Source organism: Dipodomys merriami, unplaced genomic scaffold (genome assembly GCF_024711535.1).
Source record: "Dipodomys merriami isolate MVZ:Mamm:240054 unplaced genomic scaffold, mDipMer1.0.p SCAF_27, whole genome shotgun sequence".
In the NCBI taxonomy this organism is placed as follows: domain Eukaryota; kingdom Metazoa; phylum Chordata; class Mammalia; order Rodentia; family Heteromyidae; genus Dipodomys; species Dipodomys merriami.
The window spans coordinates 7,578,238-7,601,154 of NW_027204159.1; the positions used below are offsets into that span (position 1 = coordinate 7,578,238).

Sequence of the window (22,917 nt, forward strand, 5' to 3'; positions counted from 1 at the left end):
TGCGAGGCAAACACTCTACCACTGAGCCAACTTCCCAGCCCCTTCATGTATTTTTTTTTAGACATCTTGTAGGAATATTTAACAGTATCCCACCCAAGGGGTAGCCAAAGTATAGCTTTTCAATTAAACATATGCTGGGGCTGGGAAAGTGGCTCAGTGGTAGAGCGCTTGCCTTGCATGCCTGAGGCCCTGGGTTCAATTCCTTAGCACCACATAAGCAAGAAGAAAAAAAAAAGCCAGAAGTGGCACTGTGGCTCAAGTGGTAGAGCGCTAGCCTTGAGCTGAAGAGCTGAGGGACAGTGCCCAGGCCCAGAGTTCAGACCTCACGACCGGACCCAAAAAAAACAAAAAATAAAAAACATATGCCTACCAATTCCTGGAGGGTTTTTAAGTTACTATAATTGTAGAACTGTTAATAATTACCTCCCACGCCCAAAATTTAATCAGTAGAATACTATGAAATGGTAAACAAGAATAACAAAGTTCTTTATACAATGACATGTAACATTTCTAAATAAATTGAGTGGAAAAAGCAAAGAGCAGAGCTGGGAATGTGGCTTAGTGGTAGAGTGCTGGCCTAGCATGCATGAAGTCCTGGGTTCAATACCTTAGTACCACATATACAGAAAAAGCTGGAAGTGGTCCTGTGGCTCAAGTGGTAGAGTGCTAGCTTTGAGCAAAAAAGCTCAGAGACAGTGCCCAGGCCCTGAGTTCAAGCCCTAGGACTGGAAAAAAAACAGGAGCAAGGTACATATGTAGAACATGCTATCATTTGTGTTAAAAGGGTAAAATGAACTGACATGAATGAACCTGCTCACATATGTATAAAAGTCTCTAGAAAGGTGCAATATGCAATGATTCACACTTGTAATACAGCTATTTAGGAAGTAAAGATCAGGAGGATAGGTCTAGGCAAAAAGTCATCAAAACCCCATGTCAATACAAAAGCTGGGAGTAGTGATGCTTGCCTGTTATCCCAGCTACACTGGAAGGGTATAAAGTAAGATTGAAGTCCAGGAAGCCCTTTCTGAAAAATAAATAAAGCAGAAAGGGCTGAGGGCATGGCTGTAGTGGTAGATCTAATAAGCATGACACCTTGAGCTCAAACCTCAGTACCACCAAAAACTCACACAAAAGTCTCTTTCATATCTAGAAGATATTGAAAAGCCTAATAATGTGGTGTGCTTATGAAAGAAAATCTGAGTAGTTAGTGGACAAAATAAAAGGACTCTTTCTCTCACTGTACATTTTTGAAATCCTTTTGAAATTTGGATCATATGAATGGAATGTATTTACATTTTTTTAGTATAAATTACATTGTTCAAGAAACTAATAATATGGTTGGAGCAGCCAGGAAACAAGTTTTAAATTAAATGTTTCCAACTGTTATAAAAGAGGAAGATAAGTTTGGTGGCAGTCAGGGTTAACTCCACCCATAAAGCTAATTAGTAGGTTTATTTATTTATTTATTTTTATTTTTGGAGGGACTGCATGTAGTCCAACCTGGCCTCCAACTGACAATCAGTACTCATACTTCAGCCTCCTGAGTGCTGTGAACGACCATACCTGGCTGAATTAGAAGGTATAGAGGAATATAAGGTTAGAGTATATTTACCTGACTGATGCGTTTTCTCCACTTTCCATAACACCATAATACTAAGGTGATATGGTGGTAAAGGCATGTGTTTTGAGATCAGACAGAAATAAAATCAAAGTTCAGTTTTTTCATTTAGTGGCCTCATAATCTTAGACAAAGTATTTAAACTTTTTGAAGTTTCAGCTCTCTATAATTGAAACGAGAATAAAATTATAAAGCTTTAATAACATAATATTTAAGTACAATTTTCTGGTTTACTTCTTTCCTTATATAGATGGACTGAACTGTGATGGATTGGCACATAGAAATTAAATATCTTGAGAAAATGCAGGTTGCTTGTAGTTAAAGTCCCTGTATCTACAATTTACTTTGTCAGTTTCCTATTATGAGAAATTAAGTCTCTTATTACCTAAGCTACAGAGTTCTCTCTTTTTCTTTTCCTTCTCTGAATAAAAGATGGCCAAAAATAAGTGTATGCTTTGAACAAATAAATATACCATTACAGGGTGGGGATATAGCTCAATGGGAGAATGCTTACCTAGAATACATGAGGTCCTGAGTGGGATCCTGAGAAGAGTTACAAAAAAAAGGCAAAGTACCGTAATAAATAATCCAGCCTGTTCTGTAAGAAGATAATTTATTTGAATGCTATTTTTTCATAACAACAATAAATAAAATTTTCAGTGTTTGAACTAAAAAACATCAGCTCATTTGTTCAGTTAGCACTCTACAACTTAAGCTATACCTCCAGAATGGCCTTTTCTCTAATTATTTTGCAGATGGAGTTTTTTGGGGGGGTTTTGTTCGTTTTTTGACCAGTCCTTGGGCTTGAACTCAGGGCCTGGGCACTGTCCCTGACTGAGCTTCTTTTACTCAAGGCTAGCACTCTACCACTTGAGCCACAGCACCACTTCTGGCTTTTTCTGTTTCTATGGTACTGAGGAATCGAACCCAGGGCTTCATGTGTGTTAGGCAAGCACTCTACCAGTAACCTGCATTCCCAGCCCACAGATGGAGTTTTAAGGACTTTTTTGCAGGCTGGCTTTGAATTATGATCCTCCAGATTTTAACTCCTGAGTAGGTACAATTATAGGTATAAGCTACCAGCGCCCAGCAAATAAATACTATCTTAAGATATGTCAAAATCCTGTTAACACAATAAATCACATCACATTGAAACTTACTAATATTTCATATTGAAAACAGTATGATTTTGTACATTCACCATATACTACTTGATATGGTGGTGATTTCTTTCTTTTTTTTTTGTTGGATGTGGGGCCTGAACTCTGGGCCTGGGTGTTGTCCCTCAGCTCTTCAGCTCAAGGCTAGCGCTCTACCACTTGAGCCACAGAGCTACTTCCGGCTTTTTTTTTTTTTTTTTGCTTATGTTGTGCTGAGGAATCGAATCCAGGGCCTCCTGCAGGCAAAGCAAGCACTCTACCACTGAGCTACCTTCCCAGCCCTATTTCTTTCTTTCTTTTTTTTTTTTTTTGGTCAGTCGTGGGGCTTGAACTCTGGGCCTGGGCGTTTTCCCTGTGCTCTTCAGCTCAAGGTTTTCTAGTGGTTTATTGGAGATAAGAGTCTCAGAGTATCCCTGCTCAGGCCGGCTTTGAACTGTGATAATCAGATCTCAGCTTCCTGAGTAGCTAGGATTATACCGGCACCTGGCCCCAGTCTATTTCTTAATCTACTAGTTTTACATTTGTACTATGTATGAAATATTACTTTTTTGTCATAATTGTGTTTGAATTTGGGCATCATGGCTTGTATGTAGATGGTCTACCTCTTGAGCTATACCACTAGTAGTTTTTGCTTTAATTAGTTTTTGGATAGGGTCTAAAGTTTTTTGCTGGGGAAAACCTGGACAAGGATCCCCATACCTACTGCCTCTCACATGGCTGAGATCACAGGTGCATCCTATCACCAGCTTGAGATGGAGGTGTGTCTTGATAACTTTTTTCCCCTGACAGGTCATTACCTCAATCCTATATATCTCTGCCTCATGGGTAGCTGGGATTACAGATGTCATCCACCAATCTTGCCCAGCATTAAATCATTCCAAACAACTACACAGGCACCAAAATTTGGTAGACAGAGAGTTCCTAACTCTTGTACTGCCAAACTAATGACAAATGATTCAGGTAAAGTTCAGATGAAACAAAGGTTATTGCTCAATCATACTTATCTGACTATACTCAATTGCTAGGCACTAAGTAGACTGTATTACTCTTAAATATAAGGGGAAAATGAATGTACCCAGATTTCCTTTCTCTTCTGTCCTTAAGTTCATTACATTTGTTTAAAGAATTTAATGAGTTTGTTCAGGGAGTTGCACCAGAAATTACTTTTTATTCGTAGTGGGAATGACAAGTAGTTCCTTTGTAATATTGCACTAGTCAATACCTGTTTTTTGCCTAAGGATGTATCCATACCAATTCTGGATAATCCAGCTTTGAACTGGGTTGGGCACTGCTAGGATTCTTTTGGTTGCTGCTTGGTTAGGGTTGTAAACTAGTCACACATGCCTTGAAAACTTAAATTGCATTGAGGATAGAGGCTAATTAAGTTCTACAAATACCGCAGACAGTATACATGGTGTTTACATCAAAACAGTTTATTTTCCATTTTCTAAAACTTCTTTATTATCCAGAAGTAAAACTTAGTATGTTCTGATCACAGGAAACAATGTCCTTGTTTGTATGTGAAATGTCAAAATGTATTATTATCAAACTAAAGAGTTTTTTTTTAACATTTCCTGAGTCAACTTTTAAAGACATATAAAAAGTGGGGTTGGGAAGGTGGCTCAGTGGTAGAGTGCATGCATGAAGTCCAGGGTTCGATTCTTTAGCACCACATAAACAGAAAAAGCCAGAAGTGGCATTGTGGCTCAAGTGGTAGCCTAGAGCTGAAGAGCCAAGGGCCTCGGGAACCCCAGCCCAGAGTTGAAGCCCCAGGACCAAAAAAAAAAAGTCATTATACTCAGTAGAATTTTCAGAACCTAGTTTAAGAGAGGTTAAATATGAAATTATCAAGCAATCAAAATAGATAAAGCTCTGTTACACTGTAAGACGAGAAAATGAGATTTTTTTTTTTTTTTTTGCCAACTTCTCTTATCATAGGGACATTCTTTGGTCAAAGGCAATTTGTCATACAAACTTCACCAAACTTCTTTTTTTGTGGTCATGGATTAATTGGAACCTGAACACTTTTGACTTGGTTTCTCTTTTCATTTTGGACCTCAAGGCCTTGTGCTTGCTAGGCAATCACTCTATCACGGGGTCATAACCTCCAGCCCTTTTTACTTGAGTTATTTTTCAGTTAGGTTCTCATACTTTTCCCTGGGATGGGCGTTGGACAAGATCCTTCTATCTATGCGTCTCAGGTAGCTGGGATTACAGACGCAAACTACCATGTAAGCACAGCTTTTCGGTGGAGATTGGGAGTTCGTGTCTTGTGGTGGCATCCAACCAAGACCTTTCTGATCTTCACCTCCAAGGTAGCTAGAATTAAAGACATAAGTTACCACCTTTCCTCCAGCTTTTCTTTGTTGATTTATTGATAATGGGGGAAGAGGAAGGAAGGTAAAAGGAGAATGAGATGGAGATGTGGAGAGAAAGAGGAGAAAAGAGAGGAAGGAGGAGAAAAGGAAAAAGGGAAAAGATCTCTTTACAGGGGGAAGAGCCCCTACTTTGTCGTTCCTCACAAGACCTGGCTAAAACTAGTTTGGTTGGCAGAATTCAGGACCTGCAGAGAACTGAAGGAAGAGGTGGCGCTAACTAAAAACGAAAACTAAGCCCGAGTCGTTCTTCTAAGTTTGGCACTTTGCTCACCCTGGTATATGATTACTTTCGTCACACGCGCCCAAATCACCCAGCACGTTCAGAGGCAACACCAGAACTCAAAATTGCCGACCCCCCCCCCCCCCCCCCGGCCTCCCCGCGAAAGCTCTCTCAGCTGCGTTCAGCACTGCGGTCGGATTCCACGCGCTTCCCGACTTTTCCTTCGCGGGACAGTTCCCAGTACTGAGGGATGGCGCTGTCCAGCCAGCGGGCCCGCCGCCTTTCACCCGCAAGAGAGCGCAGCCCCGAGGGGGCCATCCCCGCCCCAAGGCGCGCCTGGACTCGTCCTGGCACGCAGGCGGGACGAGTGGCCTCAGGGCGGTCATCCCAAAATGCTTTCCGGGTTGCCTCAGCTCCACTAGCAGGGCGGTGTATTTGGAAAGGCGGGAGGCGCCTAGCAAGATGAGCCCAGCCCCTTTTACGCCTTCTCACAGCTCAGGTTCCACCCCCCCATCCTCCTTTCCCCCAACTCCCGCCCAAACAGCCAGTAGCTAGACGGGTGGGTTGAACAAACCTCACCTGTCTCTGAGGTGGCGACTGCTACGATGACTGACGCCACCGTCCTCCAACCAGGTCATGGCAGGAAGGTGGAGCCTCGCTGAGACTGATTGCTTCTTTCCTCCAATCCCCAAGCAGCTACTTCCGGCCACATTCGTGTCGCTTGGTTAGGAGCTACAGGTGGGAGCTGCTTTACCTAGGCTCCTCTCACCTCCTTGAAGTGCAAGACTCACTGAGCGCGGGGTTAGGTCTACTCAAAATTTTATTAATTTTTGTGGGTCGCCACTTTAGACTTCATTTTACACTCAGAAGTGGAAATTCCCCGGCCCTTTCCCGTCACCTCAGGTGGGGGCGGGATGAGTAGTACCCTCACCCGCCAATTGTACCACGCGACGTCCTATGACAAAGTGACCGACACTTGACGGCGCCAATGGGGTTTGCCATTGTTAGGGGTCACTGTGACTGACCAGAAGGCCAACTAATCCACTTTAAGGTCGTGAAGCGCTAGTCAGAGAGGTTGACCAATAGAGACAGAAAAAGACCGGAAGTCTGCTTGTGGAGAGCAGAAGGCGGGTGTTCACAACCGCCTAGGCCTGCGCGGGTCAACGCAGCTTGGGGGCCGCGAGCCAGCGAGCAGCGCGTGACGGGGCGCCTGAGCGACAGGTCACCTTGGCCAATGATCTACAGCCGCCGGGGAGTTGCAGCCAGTGGAGAGTCGAAGGGGCGGGAGGCAGCAGGTTAGGCAGTGAGAAGTTAGTGGCGCTGCTGGGACAGGGGGGAGGGGGGAAAGGAGAAGCTTCTTCCTCCTGCTGTTCCTCTCCTTCCCGGGATCAGCAGCGGCGGTGGCCGCGAGTATCTCCACAGCATCTCCCGCTCCGCGTGCGAACCATGCTGACTGACGGCGGAGGCGGCGGCACCTCCTTTGAGGAAGACTTGGACTCGGTGGCTCCCCGATCCGCCCCAGCCGGGGCCTCGGAGCCGCCTCCGCCGGGAGGGGTCGGGTTGGGGATCCGTACTGTGAGGCTCTTTGGGGAGGCCGGGTCGGCGCCGGGAGTCGGTGGCGGCGGCAGCAGCAGCGGTGCTGGAGGAGGGGACGCAGCGCTGGATTTCAAGTTGGCGGCTGCCGTGCTGAGGACGGGAGGTGGAGGTGGTGCCTCTGGCAGCGACGAGGACGAGGTGTCCGAGGTACGGCTCCAGGACCCCAGCCTCTCACACATCGGGAGGCGTGAATTCTCTTGGGGAGAGCACAGGGCTTGGGGCCACCCTCGCGCTTCCTGGGTGCAGTCGTTCTGTGACAGCAATGGGCTCCATGGCGGCAGTAGCAGCCGTGCGGGCCTAGTCAAATGCTCAGCTTACTCGTCAGCCAGCGCCCGGAGCGGGACGGGTTCCCGTCACCGTCCAAAGACCCACAATAGAGAGCGCTTTGGTCTCTGAGCTTCGCGCGGGAACCCGGACTCCTCGGGCTACCTCCCGCCCACCCGCTTTGGAACTGGGGGAGGGCGGGGTCTTGCCAGAGTCCCTGCCCTTGGTACTGAGGGAGACGGACAGGGACCCGACCGCTCAAAGGGACCGATAGCTCAAAGGAAAAAAAAGAAATCTACTGTGGGCTCCCTCCAAAGTCGAAGGGTGCATTTATTTGCCTCCGCCTTACATAAATGCCCTGCCTAGGTATTGAAGTAGAGCTCGTATTTCCCTCTGTAGTGTGAGACAGGTTAGTTTTAAGGTGTTCTCAGTGTGGTTTTTTTCCCCTCCCCTTAAAGATCTGAAAAGTCACGTGACTGTAGCTCCTGGGACGTTTGGTGAAGTTAGACAGGAAAAGGAAGTTCCAGGGCATCCCTGAGCTTTGAAATAGCTGGATAGTTGAACTCTCGAGGTTTTTAGGCTGGGAGAAGGTGAGCCACCCGACGGACACCTTTTCTTTTGTAGGGAAGAAGATGAGTTATCAGTTCCTCGGTTTACATGTGTAATCTCCTATACACATTTTTAGATCTGAGTCACCTAGAATGGTAGACATCATCCTCTTCGTCTTTAAGGAAAACAAGGATCATTTATAGAGATAGATGTACATGCAATACCATTTTATCTGCATAAGTATATACAGGTTTTGTATATATTGCATATGAACATACATACATTGATACATACACATACCTTTCCCCTTACCGTGGCTGGGATTTAGTAATGTCCTCTGATTATTGCTTTAGCTGCTCAGAGGTTTTTTGTTTTGTTTTGGTTCTAAGGTGTCTGGTTTATCCCTTGTGACCAATTACTTTAACCTCTGGTTTTGGGGTGAAAGTGCAGGAATTTCTCTTTGAATACTAAAGATCCTGTCTCTTGAATTTGAAATAAAGGAATGTGTGTAGCAGAATAGTTAGTGTACTATCTTAGCTTCCTAGGTCTGAGCAGTGGTTTCTTTAAATTCAAAACTTTCCTGTATTCTGACCCCAACATTTTGTTTTGGGAAAAACCCAACAACAACAGTGTTTAGGTCATAAAGGGGTATAATCCTTTGAATGCATAGATCTTTGAATTTCACTGTAAGAGAAGTAACTTCTAATTCAAGAATTTTATTTGAATAGGAATTATGGGGATAGTCAGGAGCTCTCTGACTCTTGGATTTGTGGAAGGCTTCCTCCTTTCAGTGAAACTTGTTAAGAGATGAACCTAGACTTTTATCTAGGAAATGAAGTTAGGACCTTCTAATAGAAGCTAATAAGTTAGCCTCTTCTAAGATTAGAGTTTTTGTTTGAAACTTGTAAGGGAGAAAGTGAAAAGGTTTGCCTTGGTTTAAAGGTGAAAAGGGAATCCCCTTGATTTGGGGGAGAGCCATTTTACATAATTGTCATGAGTGAGACATATATAAGTAGTATTTAAGTTTTTTTTAGAAGTACAGTGCTAATGTGTATCTAAAATAAAAAGTCAAATCTCTCTTTTTCGCTCTCTCTTGGTCTGTGTCTCTGTCTCACTTATTTGGAATCATTAGACTATATGGGTATAATGGGTAAAACTATGGGCACAATTTATCCCTTTTGTGGTCATTTTTCAAGTTTATTGTAGCAGTCATGTGTTCATTGTTCTTACACCCAAATGGGTGTATTTGTTCTTATATCCATTTAGTATTTAACCTTATATTTTAGTTTGCTTACATTTTTTGTACTACAAAAGGATCCTGGTATTAAGTGTATTGAGGATTTTGCTTTGGTTTTTGTTTGCTTTTTTTGTACTGGGGTTTGAATTCAGAGCCTAGCACCTCCTTGGCTTATGCTCCTTGAGCCACACCTCCAACCTGTTTTTATTTTTTTAATTTGGCTTTTGGAATGAAGATTTCAAAGATACCTAAAAAACTTCTTTGCTGTTGTCATTTCTTATTCTGTATAGATTCGTAATCTATAGAGGGAAAAAAAATTGCTTTGTGTCCTGTTTCTTCTATTTCACATAGGGAAAAAAATTCTCTGCTATGGAGTACACATGGTAGATATATAGTCTGTGCCTTTTTGAGTGAATTGATCTGTTTTGGCGAAGTAAATTCTTTACCTTTTCTGATTTCTTCCCTGTGGAACTGTCTTCTTCCATACTACTGTTTTTGAATTTCCAGTGTGACAGGTTTTAAATATTGTTCCTTAAAAAAAGCTTTACTGGGATTTGATGAATAATACTGAAGTCTTAATTTGTATCTTTCCTAAATATTTTAGAACTAAGTATGTAGACACTAACAAAGATGAATTGGTTGTAGTTTTAAAGTGAAGATTCTCTTCTCACAGGAGCAGGATAAGGAAAATAATGAATAAGAAATGTATAGACTTAGTACATTCCTTTGCTGGTCAAGCCAAAACACCTTTTAATTTGATAAAGACATTTACTTGTATTAGCACAGTTAAATAAATATACTAGATATATGCCATCTTAGGGAATGCCATCATTGGATCCCTGTTGTTTTAAACATTGGGATAAATATCTGTTTTGAATTTCTTCAGGCATACTGAGCATGATTTTTTAATACAAGAGTTAGAACTTGGGCTTGGGCTGGGAAGGTGGCTCAGTGGTAGAGTGCTTGCCTTGCATGCATGAGGTGCTGGGTTCAATTCCTCAGCACCACATAAACAGAAAAGGCCTGAAGTAGATGCTGTGACTCAAGTGGTAGAGTGTTTGCCTTGAGCTGAAGAGCTGAGGGACAGTGCGCCCAGGCCCAGAGTTCAAATTCCATGACCGACCTGCCCCCCCCACCCAAAAAAAGAGAATTTGAATTAGGTCATATTGAAATATACCCATTATTTAAAAAAAAATCCACACTCCAGTATTTAAATGTTTATTTTATTTTTATTTTTATTTTTGTCGGTCGTGGGGCTTGAACTCTGGGCCTGGGCGCTGTCCCTCAGCTCTTCAGCTCAAGGCGAGCACTCTACCACTTGAGCTATAGCGCCACTTCCGGTTTTCTGGTGGTTTATTGGAGATAGGAGTCTCATGGTCTCTCCTGCCCGGGCTGGCTTTGAACCTCGATCCTCAGATCTCAGCCTCCTGAGTAGCTAGGATTATAGGCGTGAGCCACCAGCGCCTGGCTTTCCAGTATTTAAATGTTAATTTTAGAATTGCCTTTTTTTAAAAGCAAGTTGGAAGAAAAGACATTGTGAGATTTATAATTAAAATTTTTTCTGTATGTGAGTATGCATATAGTATATGGTATATCTGTGTAATACTTTAAAATTATTTTTTTCCTTTTTTAATTTATTTTTTAATTGTGAAAATACCGTACAGAGGGGTTACAATTACATGAGCAAGGTAATGAGTACATTTCTTATCAAGCATTGTTGTCTTCTCCTTTGTTTCCCTTTACCATCCTTTCCCATCTCCCCCCCCCCCCCACACCTCCCCTTTAAAAATTATTATAGGGCTGGGAAGGTGGCTCAGTGGTAGAGCGCTTGCCTTGCATGCTCGAGGCCCTGGGTTCGATTCCTCAGCACCACATAAGCAAAAAGAAAAAAGCCGGAAGTGGCGCTGTGGCTCATAGTGGTAGAGCGCTAGCCTTGAGCTGAAGAGCTGAGGGACAGCGCCCAGGCCCAGAGTTCAGGCCCCACGACCGGACCCCAAAAAAAAAAAAAAAAAAAAAAAAATTATTATAAAACTAGTACAGCATCATGGTGAAAAATTGAAAATAGATGGTAGAGATAAGACAGAAAGTGAAAGTCCTTGTCTCAACCAACCCTTCATCTCTTACTCCTCAAGATAGCTAATATTAAATTTTCTCTTTCAGCAAATTTTCTAGGCCTATATGTTCATGTATGCCTATGTACAGGTTTATTATATTTACTTTAGAGATCAAATTAGAAAAGCATAGCTATTTTTGAGATTTTTTTATTTTTTTGAAGCATGTGCCATATTTGCAGTTACATAAAAAAATTGAATACAGTTTTGAAATCATAGCAAAAGTTTTGTAGAGATATTTTTCCTCCTTGAAATTACTTTTACATTCAAAAGCCCAGAAATTTCACTCTGATATTTCTACAGTAGCAAAGGAACTGTAATTTTCCTTAGGGTTATTTTTAATCTGTATACAGAGGCAAGGTTTCTGAGTAGCAATATATTAACATTTTGAGCTGGATATTTCCTTCCTGTGAGAAGCTTTTTCTATGCATTAGCAACATCTCTGGGCTATACCCACTAGATGCTAGTAGAACAGTACCAAATTGTGATAGCCCCAAGTTCTTCAGACATTAATGTATGTCTTCTGGGAACAAAATCACTCTTGATTGGTCCAGAGGCCACTCTAGAGACTGTTCTTGTCAAGCATAGCAATTTTGTCACAAATACTCTATATTCAAACTTCAGGTAAACAAGTTGAGTCACTGCTTTTAATAGTATCTTGGGGCTTATACTTACAACCTGAACAAGGGAGAAATAGTTTAATGTAAAATGAGCTTGTACTGCTTTAAATTTTCTATGGTAAATGTACCATTTTGGTTAACTTAAAAACACACTTATTTTCAAAAAGGTGTTATATGGAGACTTTCAGTTTGTTCAAAGGGTTCTATCCTATAAATTACCAATACAGATTAAATAGGAAATATAATTTCTTACCCTTGAGCAGGCTTTTGAAACATTTGAAGTGTTTAAAAAAGTTTAAGAAAAAGTTACATGTAATAGCATGTAACAGTAATAACTACTGTAACAATTTGTCACACACTACAGGAGTATCAACTTGGCACAAGCTTAATTTTGAAGTTTGTGTTTTTTGGTTGTTACTATTTAACACATTTTCAATGAGTGACAACATCATACAGTCTACAAATCAAAATAATATAAAGGTTAAGGCTAGGAAAGTCTTTTTTGAGACAATCTCAATCTGGACTTCAGGCTGGTTTTAAACTCTGGATCCTACTGACTCAGTCTTCTGAGTCCTGAGATTACAGACTGTGAAGTCTCAATTCCATTACTGCTATGCTTTTTTACTATTGTATATTTTTTTTGGGGGGGGGCGTTATTTGCAGCGTTTGAACTCAGGGTCTGGGCGCTGTCCTCAAGCTCTACCACTTTGAGCCACAGCTACACTTCTGGATTTTGAGTAATTAATTGGAGATAAGAGTCTCAAAGGGACTTTTCTGCCCAAGCTGGCTTCAAACTGTGATCCTTAGATCTCAGCTTCCTGAGTATCTAGAGCCACCAGCACCCGGCTATCCTTTTTAAAATTTCTCTATAAAATTGCGTGCGTGTGTGTGTGTGTGTGCGTGCGTGCGTGCGCGCGCGCGCGAATGTGTGCTGCTGGGGATTCAACTCAGGGTCTCCCCAATGTTAAAAGACTTTATTACTGAGTCAAATAAGTATGTATAGATAATACATACTTATATATAGTATGTATATTCCTCCTTCTTGTCACACAGAAGGTATTCATGTGAGGGGTGTGTATATGTGTGATAGTTTGGAGTTTGTATTTAGAGTCTTGTACTTGCTTGGCTGATGTTCTATCCCTAGAGCCACACCTCCAGCCCTACTTTTTGCTAGTTATTTTGGAGAATGGAGTCCAGTGAACTTTCTGCCCAGGCTGGCATTGAACCTTGCTAGAGCCTCAGCCTCCATAGTAGCTAGAATTACAAGCATTAGCCAGTGGCTAATTAGCCAGTGGCTTTGTGTGAGACATTTTTTTGGTCGGTTGTGGGACTTGGACTCTGAGACTGGGCGCTGTCCCTAAGCTGTTCAGCTCAAGGTGAGCTCTCTACCAGTTGAGTCACAGCACCACTTCAGTTTTCTGGTGGTTTATTGGAGATAAGAGTCTCAGGGACTTTCCTGCCCAGGCTGGTTTTGAACCGTGATCCTCAGATCCTAGCCTCCTGAGTAGTATTACAGGTGTGAGCCACTGGTGCCTGGCTGTGTGAGTTTTTTTTTTGGTCCGTTCGTGGGGCCTGAACTCTGGGCCTGGGTGCTGTTCCTCAGCTCTTCACTCAAGGCTAGCACGCTATCACTTGAGCCATAGCACCACTTCCGGCTTTTTTTTTTTCTGCTTACATGGTGCTGAGGAATCGAACCCAGGGCCTCATGCATGCAAGGCAAGCGCTCTACCACTGAGCCACCTTCCCAGCCCCGGCTGTGTGAGATTTTTAAACGGCAAGTTTGTGAAGGGTTTACATTTTTGAAAAATTTAATGAAGGTGTGGTTTAGTGGTAAATGCTTGCTTAGAATGTTCAAGGCCTTGGTTTCAATTTCTAGCAATATGTAAAATAAAAACAAAAAGTGATAAATTGTGTTATGCATAAAGCATGGGAATGAATTTAAGTATATTCTTTTCTGAGCCTGTCTGGTAATAAAAAGATGATGGACTACTGAAAATCTTCTGGCTTTCTGATTCAGTGACAGATAAGATAAATACGTTGCTAAAGGAAAGCAAAGTGGTTTTTATAAAGTATTATTTAGAGTTGGCAAATAAGAAAAGCAATGACATATCTACCATATTTTTGTGTGACTAGAACCAGTATTAAAAGAAATATTAATCCTTTTTTTAACCACTAAATGAGCTGAGTCAGTATCTTTTCAGACTTTGTTGATCACTTTGCCTTCTCCTGTTGCTTGTCTATAGAGTCATGGAATTTTAGTGATAATTCTGTCTTATCTCCTTTTAGGTAACTGCTACCATATATTGAATGCTTACTGTATGCCCATAGTATACTAAATTCTATCCTTATCTTATTTAATCATTCCAACACTCCTTTGAGGTATTACCTACATTTTTATAGATGAATAAATGAAGGCTCAGAGTAATGATATAATGATTGTAAACAAACAAGCCTCAAGTGGCTAGTGATTGGTAAAACTAGGATTAGAATCCAGTACTGAATTCAGAGCTCATACTATCTTGTTTCTTCCATTAAGAAACAAAAAGCCAGGCACTGGTAGCTCATGCCTGTAATTCTAGCTACTCAGTAGGCTGAGATATGAGGATCATGTTTCAAAGCCAGTCAGGGCAGCAAAGTCTATGAGACATCTCCAATAAACTACTCCTGGTGCTGTGGTTCAAGTGGTGTTAGGACCCTAGCCTTGAGCACAGAAAAGCTCAGGGACAGAGAGATCTTGAGGTCAAGCCCTAGGACCAGCAAAAAAAAGAAACAAAATTTTTGGTCACCACCACCAACAACAAAAGTTACTGTATAGTCCCTGTTAAAACTTTCATAGATCTAAAGTGAAGAGTTAAATCAAGACAAGATGATTTTTCAAAGTTTCTTTTTTCTTCTATTTTTTGAGCTAACCTCTTCCTACTTTAACAAAAGGAATTTAGAAAGTATCGGTATTGGCCATGATTTTAATGGTTCATGCCATCAGCACCATCAGCACTTGGGAAATTGAAGCAGGAGGGTCATGAGTTAGAGACTAGCCTTGATTAGCAAGTTCCAGGCTGGCTTCAGTTACATAGTAAGATCCTGTCTCAAAAAGAAAACAAACACACACACATACACACACACACACACACACCAAAAATACATAGTAAGATCCTGTCTCAAAAAGAAAACACACACATGCACACAAAATACCTCAGGCTAGAAATGTATCTCAAGTGTTATAGTGCCTGCCTAGCATGCACAAAGGACTAAATTCAAAACCCTAGTACCAAATTTGTACATGAAAAATATCAAGATGGAAACGTTGTAAGAACGCGATGTATTAGAACTAGAAAAAAAGGTCATCTGATTCTCATTGTAGTTAATACCTCTGAAGTCATCTTGCTATCTCTTTTCTGATGCCTTTTTTTTTTTTTTTTTTTGTCGGTCGTGGGGCTTGAACTCTGGGCCTGGGCGTTGTCCCTCAGCTCTTCAGCTCAAGGCGAGCGCTCTATCACTTGAGCTACAGCGCCACTTCCGGTTTTCTGGTGGTTTATTGGAGATAGGAGTCTCACGGTCTTTCTTGCCTGGGCTGGCTTTGAACCGTGATCCTCAGATCTCAGCCTCCTGAGTAGCTAGGATTACAGGCGTGAGCCACCAGCGCCCGGCTTCTGATGCCTTTTATAAAAGAATTTAATCAGTAGTTTGATTAGTGCTCAACTCAAACTTGTATATAATCCATTCTTGGCTTTGTTAGAAAACTTCCTTCTTTTTTTTTTTTTTTTGTGTGTGTGTGTGGGGGTCAGTCTTAGGGCCTGAACTCTCAGCCTGGGTACTGTCCCTTAGCTCTTCAGCTCAAGGTGAGCATTCTACCACTTAAGCCATAATGCCACTTCCAGAGCAAGAACTTTTTTTTTTTTTCCTTGTTGGGCCTGAACTCAGGGCCTGGGCACTGTCCCTCAGCTCTTTAGCTTAAGGTTAGTACTCTACCACTTGAGCCACAGCTCCACTTCTGGCTTTTTCTGCTTATGTGGTGCTGAGGACTCGAACATGCAAGGCAAGCACTCTACTACTGAGCCACCTTCCCAGCTCACCTGTATTTTTATTTTATTTTATTTTTTTGGGGGGGGGTCCGGTTATGGGGCCTGAACTCTGGGCCTGAGTGCTGTCCCTCAGCTCTTCAGCTCAAGGCTAGCGCTCTACCACTTGAGCCACAGCACCACTTCCAGCTTTTTTCTTTTTGCTTATGTGGTGCTGAGGAATCGAACCCAGGACCTCATGCATGCAAGGCAAGCGCTCTACCACTGAGCCACCTTCCCAGCCCTCACCTGTATTTTTAATAAATTGGTGATAGTCAGCCATGTAGATCAGCAGAGTAAGAAGGTATACTTTTGAGTACTATGGAGTTTAGTTGTAAGATATTTTATAGTTGAACTTTAAAAAGTTCAGGCATTTTATTCATTTTTGAAAGGATTAAGAAATAATTAAAAACCACTGATAGAAAGATATGTCCACCTTTACACTTTAGCTAATTTAGGAAGCACTGGCTTTATAAGTATTACATAAAAGTTAAAATATGTATGGTAGCCTATTGGTAGTTATTGACAGTTTATGGTTACTGTAGATAAAGGTGTGTTGCCTTATTTCTGACAATAAACTACTTTACCTTTCTTCCTGACAAATATACCTAAACCAGGAAGAAAGGAAAAAAAGCCTTCCACCTTGTTTTTATTTTCTGAACTATTTTTCAAAAAGGAGGGGCTGGGAAGGTGGCTTAGTGGTAAAGCGCTTGCCTTGGCATGCATGAGGCCCTGGGTTCAATTCCTCAGCACCACATAAGCAAAAAGAAATAAAAGCCAGAAGTGGCACTGTGGCTCAAGTGGTAGAGTGCTAGCCTTGAGCTGAAGAGCTGAGGGACAGTGCCCAGGCCCAGAGTTCAGGCCCCATGACCGGACCCCCCCCCCCAAAAAAAAAAGACATATTGGGTTTACTCTCAAAATTTTCCCTTTACTGCATTTCATAGGTGTTGTTTTAAATAGCAGATTTAAAATAGATAGATAGATATCCCACTGTATCCTAATGATTTGATACAAGTAATTTTGAAAAATGTAAGAATACTTCTAGGGACAAGCCCTAGGAACCATTAAACAGAATAAGGGAATAGTTAATATTAAGTTGTAAAGGTGAGTTTCATGTATTCAATAATTTATAATGAGGTAAGGTAGTTTGAGACAAGGTTTTCATTTTTAAATTGTGGCAAAATACCATAATATACAAATTAAGATTTTTCTGGGCACTGGTGGTTCATGCCTGTAAATTCTAGCTATTCAGGAGGCTGAGATCTGAGGATCACAATTTGAAGCCAGCTTGAGCAGGAAAATCTGTGAGACTCTTACCGCCTATTAATCATCAGAAAACTGGAGTTAGTTAGCACTGTGGCTCAAAGTAGTAGAGTGCTAGCCTTGAGAAAAAGAGCTCAGGGACAGTGCTCTGGCCCCAAGTTCAAGCCCCAGGACTGACAAAAAAAATTATCATTTTAATCATTTTTACAAAATTTGGTAGTATTGGGGTTTGAACTTCGGTTTCACCCTTGCTAGGCAGGTACTTTACCTCTTTAATAAAACCTCCATTCCTTTTTTGCTTTAGTTATTTTTCAAATATGGTTTCAGATTTTGTAGGAATGAGCCTTAGGAATGAGAGTCTCTTCATTTCTACCTCTGATTTTGGCCTGAGTAGCTAGGAGTGTAGACAGGAGTTGCTGTACCCAGGCCCTTGTTCTGGTTTTTAAAATTGTAGAATATATGTAAAAACATTTACCATTTTGACTTTTAAGAGTTTAGTGACACTACATGTTCACAAACCATCACCAACAGCCACCTCTACAACTTTTTTATCTTTAAAAACTCTAATTCTGTGCCCATTAAACAATAATTCCCTATTCTCCCTGCCCCCAGCTCCTTGCAGTCACCATTCTATTGTCTATGAATTTAATGACTTTACCTACCTCATATAATTGGAATAATGTAGTTATTTGTCCTTTCGTGACTGGCTTTACTCATTTAGCATAATATTTCTAAGGTTCATCCAGTTATGACAGAATATTATTTGTTTTTAAGTTAAAGAGTATCCCATTCTCTGCGTTTGTGTGTATAACTATATAATGTTAATTTTTTTTTTTGTTTGGTCGGTTGTGGGGCTTGAACTCTGGGCCTGGGTCTGTCCCCCAGCTCTTTGGCTCAAGGCTGAGCACTCTACCACTTTGAGCCACAGTGCCACTTACAGTTTTCTGGTGGGGTTTCCTGCCTGGGCTAGCTTTGAAGTGCAGTCCTCAGATCTCAGCTTCCTGAGTAGCTAGAATTATAGGCATGAGCCACCGGTACCTGGCTGTTAATGGGTTTTTAAAATAGGTACATACAGATATTTTGTTTATCTGATCATCCATTGATGGCCACTTACTTGGATAGCATCTTTCATTCACTTGGGTAGCTTTTTTTTTTTTTTTTTTTTTTAGATTTGAATGACTATTTATCCCAGGCTAGTCTTAAATTCAGAATTCTTTCTGTTCAGCCTTCCCAGTGCTGGGATTATAGTTTCAGGCCATCATATTGGTTCTTTTTGTCTAATGTAAGTAATGCTGCTAAGAACATATGAGTACAAATATATCTATGAGATCTTGTATCCCCCCCCCCTTTTTTTTTTTTTTGGTCATGGGGCCTGAACTCTGGGCCTGGGTGCTGTCCCTTAGCTCTTCAGCTGTAGACTATCATTCTACCACTTGAGCCTTAGCCCTACTTCCGGCTTTTTCTGCTTATGTGGTGCTGAGGAATCGAACTGAGGGCTGGCCTCATGCGTGCAAGGCAAGCACTCTACCACTGAGCCACCTTCCCAGCCCCTATCCCATTCTTTTGTTATATATAACCGTAGATGGATTGTTTGGGCTCTCTCTCGGCCTCTCTCTCTCTCTCGGCCTCTCTCTCTCTCTCTTCTTCTTCTTCTTTTTTTTTTTTTTTGGTGCTGGTCTTCGGGCTTGAACTCTGGGCCGGGGCTGTTCTGAATGAGCTTTTGTGCTCAAGGCTTGTGCTCTATCACTCAAGCTACAGCTTTACTTCTGGCTATTTTGGTAGTTAATTGGAGATAGAATCTTATAGGCTTTACTACCAGGGCTGTCTTCAAACCACAATCCTCAGATCTTAGCTTCCTGAGTAGCTAGGATTACAGGCATGAGCCACCTTTGCTCTGCTTAGATGGGTTGTTTTGAGGATTTATAATTATACTGTCTTCTATAGCAGCTGTACTATTTTATCTTCCTACCAGCAGAACTAAATTTCTTCATATTCTAGTCAACATTTATTTATTTGCATATTATTATTACTACTATTTGCTTGCTAGGCCTGTGGGATACTGCTGAGCTATGCCTCCAGCCCTTTTTTTCCACTGGTTATTTTTAGGATAGAGTATTACTTCCTACCTAGGCATATGCTGGAGTCGGGATCTACATACTTTTAGGCTTCATGTTATCTCTGGGATCACAAGCATGTGCTGTCATGTCCAGCTTCTCTCTATGGAGCCCAAGCATTCAGAATTTTCTTCTTAGTCTGGCCTGGTAGCAAGATCCTCCCATTTTCAGCCTCCCATGTAACTAAGCATGTTTCTAGTTATGGGTTGAGAAGGGGTCTGGAAGTTTTCTGTCCAGACTGGCCTTAAACTGCAAATCTCCCATTCTTAACCTCCCAAATAGGATTACAGGCATAAACCACTGGCACCTAGCTTGTTTTTTTTTTTTTTTTTTTGGTCCGTCGTGGGGCCCCTGCCCTCTTCAGCACAAGGCGAGCGCGCTCTACCGCTTGAGCCACAGCACCACTTCCGGTTTTCGAGTGGTTTATTGGAGATAAGAGTCTCACGGAGTTTCCTGCCAGAGCTGGCTTTGAACCTTGATCCTCCTGAGTAGTTAGGATTACAGCGCCCAGCTAGCTTGGTTTTTTTTTTGGTAAAGTTCATCTTAATGAGTTTGAAGTGATATCTCATGTTTTTTATTTTTATTTCCCTCATGACTAAAGGTAAACATCTTTTTATGTGCTTTATCTTTGAAGAAATGTCTTTAAATCCTTTGCATATTTTTTTGTTAGTGGTACTGAGGTTTGAACTCACGGCCTTGTGTTTTTTAAGCAAATGATTTGCCACTTAAGACATGCCTAAATAGTTTTGCTGTTTCATTATGAATTCTTTTTGAATCTTAGACATTAACCCTTTGATTGGTGCTCCAAAGTGCTGGGATTACAGGCACCCATCACAATAACTTGGCAAAGCAATTCTAATGAAGTCTAATTAGTCTGCTTTGTCTTTTGTTTATACTTTTGGTATCCTATCCATAAAAGTGGTGTCGAATCTGGTGTTATAAAGCTTTTTGTCCAATGTTTTCTCTACCTATTTTATACTTTGCTCTTAAAGTTATGCCTTTGATTCATTTTGAGTTAATTTTTTATACATATAATTTCATGCTCTTGCCCTTGAGTGTCCAGTTTTCCCATCATTTTGAAGACTGTCATTTATTTACACACTGAATGGTCTTGGCACCCTGTCACTTTGTCAAAAGTCAGTTGATATTATTTAGAGGTAGTTATTTCTGGAATCTGATTTGTTTTGTTGGTCTGTATCTTTATTTTTAATCTTTTTTGAGATAATGGGATTTGAACTCAGAGCTTCACATTTGCTATTAGGCATTTTAACATTTGAACCTCACCTTCAATATCTCTGCCCTTATGTTAGTTTCAGTTACATCAGCTTTTTAGTATGTTTTGAAATTAGAAAGCTTTTCAGTTTGTTCTTTTTTCAAGATTTTTAATTTCTTTAATTTGATGCTGATACTTTGGATTGAATTCAAAACCTTACTCTGTCTCTTGGCTTTCCTCTACCACTTTAGTCATACCTCCACTTTTGGCTTTTTTGTGGTTAATTGGATTTAAGAGCCTCTTTTTTTACTCTGTTTGGCTTCAAACTCCATTCTCAGATCTCAGCCTCCTGAGTAGATAGGATTACAGGCATGAGCCACTGGTGCCCTATTTCAATATTGTTTTGCATCTGGGAGTCTGAGGCAGAAAGACCATGAGTTTGAGGCCAGCCTAGGTTCCATAGTCATATCCTGTCAACAAAAACAAAGGAAAAAGGAGATGAAATATTTTTGCTTTAAACAGTTATATGAGTCAAAAATTTACTTAAGGGGGGCTGGGAAGATGGCTCAGTGGTAGAGCGCTTGCCTTGCATGCATGAGGCCCTGGGTTCAATTCCTTAGCACCACATAAGCAAGAAGAAAAAAGCCGGAAGTGGCGCTGTGGCTCAAGAAATAGAGCGCTAGCCTTGAGCTGAAGAGCTGAGGGACAGCGCCCAGGCCCAGAGTTCAGGCCCCACGACCGGACCCAAAAAAAAAAAATTTACTTAAGGTTATAAAATAAAAAAGATACAGTTAGCTAATGTTAACTTACTGAAGGAAAAAGTTTAATAATTTATTGTAGCCTAAGTGTGTACCAGGTATATAAAGTCCATAGCAGTGTATGGTAATGTCCTAGGCCTTCACATTTGCCTCATCATTTATTTACTGAATTATCCAGAGCAACTTCTGTTCTGAAAGCTCCATTTATGTTATGTGATGTATATAGGTGTACTATTTTATCTTTTGTTCTGTATTTTTGCTGTGATTTTTCTAAGTACAGTAAAAATACTATCATGTTACAATTCTAGTAGTATTCAGTTCAGTCATATGTTATGCAGGTTTGTAGCCTAAAAGCAATAGGCTACAATAGTTTCCATGTGTAGTAAGCTGTAGCATCTTCCGAGTTTATGTAAATACATTCTATCATGTTCACATGAAAGAAAATTTCCTAAGGTAGATTTCTCAGAATAAATACCCATTGTTATATCATACATGACTTTATGAAACATGTATTTATGAAAAGTGAGTTAAGATAGAAAAACAGTAGATTTGTCTTTTCAGTTTCTTAAATTTTATATGAATTTTAGGATTGTTCTTTATATTTCTGTAACAAAATTTTGTTTAGATTTGTTAGACATTGGGATGAACCGATAGATTGGGGTGAGAACAAGTTTTAATACAAATCCTGTGTAAGCTTGAATTTAACAATATTAAAAAGCATTTATAACAGAGATTGCTTGAGCCCTGTTGGTTTTTCTCCCTGAAAATACTGAACCCAAATAACATGTTTACTTTGAATAGATGATTTCTGAATATAATGCTTTTTCCCTCTGATTTGTCCTTATATTGGCTGAATTTTGTTTTGATGAGGATTCTTTTTGTTTTTGCAATGCTGGGGATCAAACTCAGGGTTTTATGCATGCTAAGTAGGTACTTTACTGCTGCATCTGCCTTGGATTCTGTGTGGGTATGCGCCAGTCCTGGAGCTTAAACTCAGGGCCTGGGCATTGTCCCTGTAGTTTTGTGCTCTAAGCTAGCTCTCTACCACTTGAGCCACAGCTCCACTTCCAACTCTTTTTTTTTTTTTTTTAATAGTATATTGATTGAATGCTAGGAAGAATACATTTTCTTTTTTATTTGATTAGAAATGAGTTCAGTTTTAGAAGCTAACTCAATATGCACTGAACCTAGAAAAATGAACATAACAGTTCTTTTCTTTCCTTTTTCCTTTGAGACAAAGGCTTGCTAGGTACCCTAAGCTGGTCTCACACTGGCAATTCTCCTTTCTCCTGAATAGCTGGAGTTAAGGTATGTACCACTGTACCTGGCTCCATTCTCTCTTTTCATAAGAAAACATTTTTTTCTCATCATTTGAAAGTAGGTTGCAGATGTTGTGCTTCTTTACCCCTAAATACTTCATTGTACTTTCTCTAAGAACAAAATGTTCTCTTACAGGACCATAGTACATTTATCAAAACATGAAAATTATAAAGTTTTCTGAAGTATTTTCAAATTCTCAGTTTTTAAAATGAAAATTGTAGAAATTACTCTTTTATATGCATTTTTTTTTTTTTTTTTTTTTGTCGGTCATGGGGCTTGAACTCCAGGCCTGGGCGCTGTCCCTCAGCTCTTCAGCTCAAGGCGAGCGCTCTACCACTTGAGCTACAGCGCCACTTGCGGTTTTCTGGTGGTTTATTGGAGATAGGAGTCTCATGGTCTCTCCTGCCCGGGCTGGCTTTGAACCGCGATCCTCAG

General features: G+C 40.9%; 1 protein-coding gene across 3 annotated transcripts in view; it reads left to right on the plus strand.

The window, feature by feature from the left end:
* Positions 1 to 6,685: 6,685 nt before the first annotated feature.
* Positions 6,686 to 22,917, plus strand: part of Ankhd1 (ankyrin repeat and KH domain containing 1) — a 135,052-nt gene continuing 118,820 nt past the window's right edge. For all 3 annotated transcript variants that reach the window (XM_070036163.1, XM_070036165.1, XM_070036164.1), the window contains exon 1: positions 6,686 to 7,122. In XM_070036163.1, coding sequence (XP_069892264.1) covers positions 6,826 to 7,122 — 297 coding nt within the window. In that variant the 5' untranslated portion in view covers positions 6,686 to 6,825. The remainder of the gene's footprint in view (positions 7,123 to 22,917) is intronic.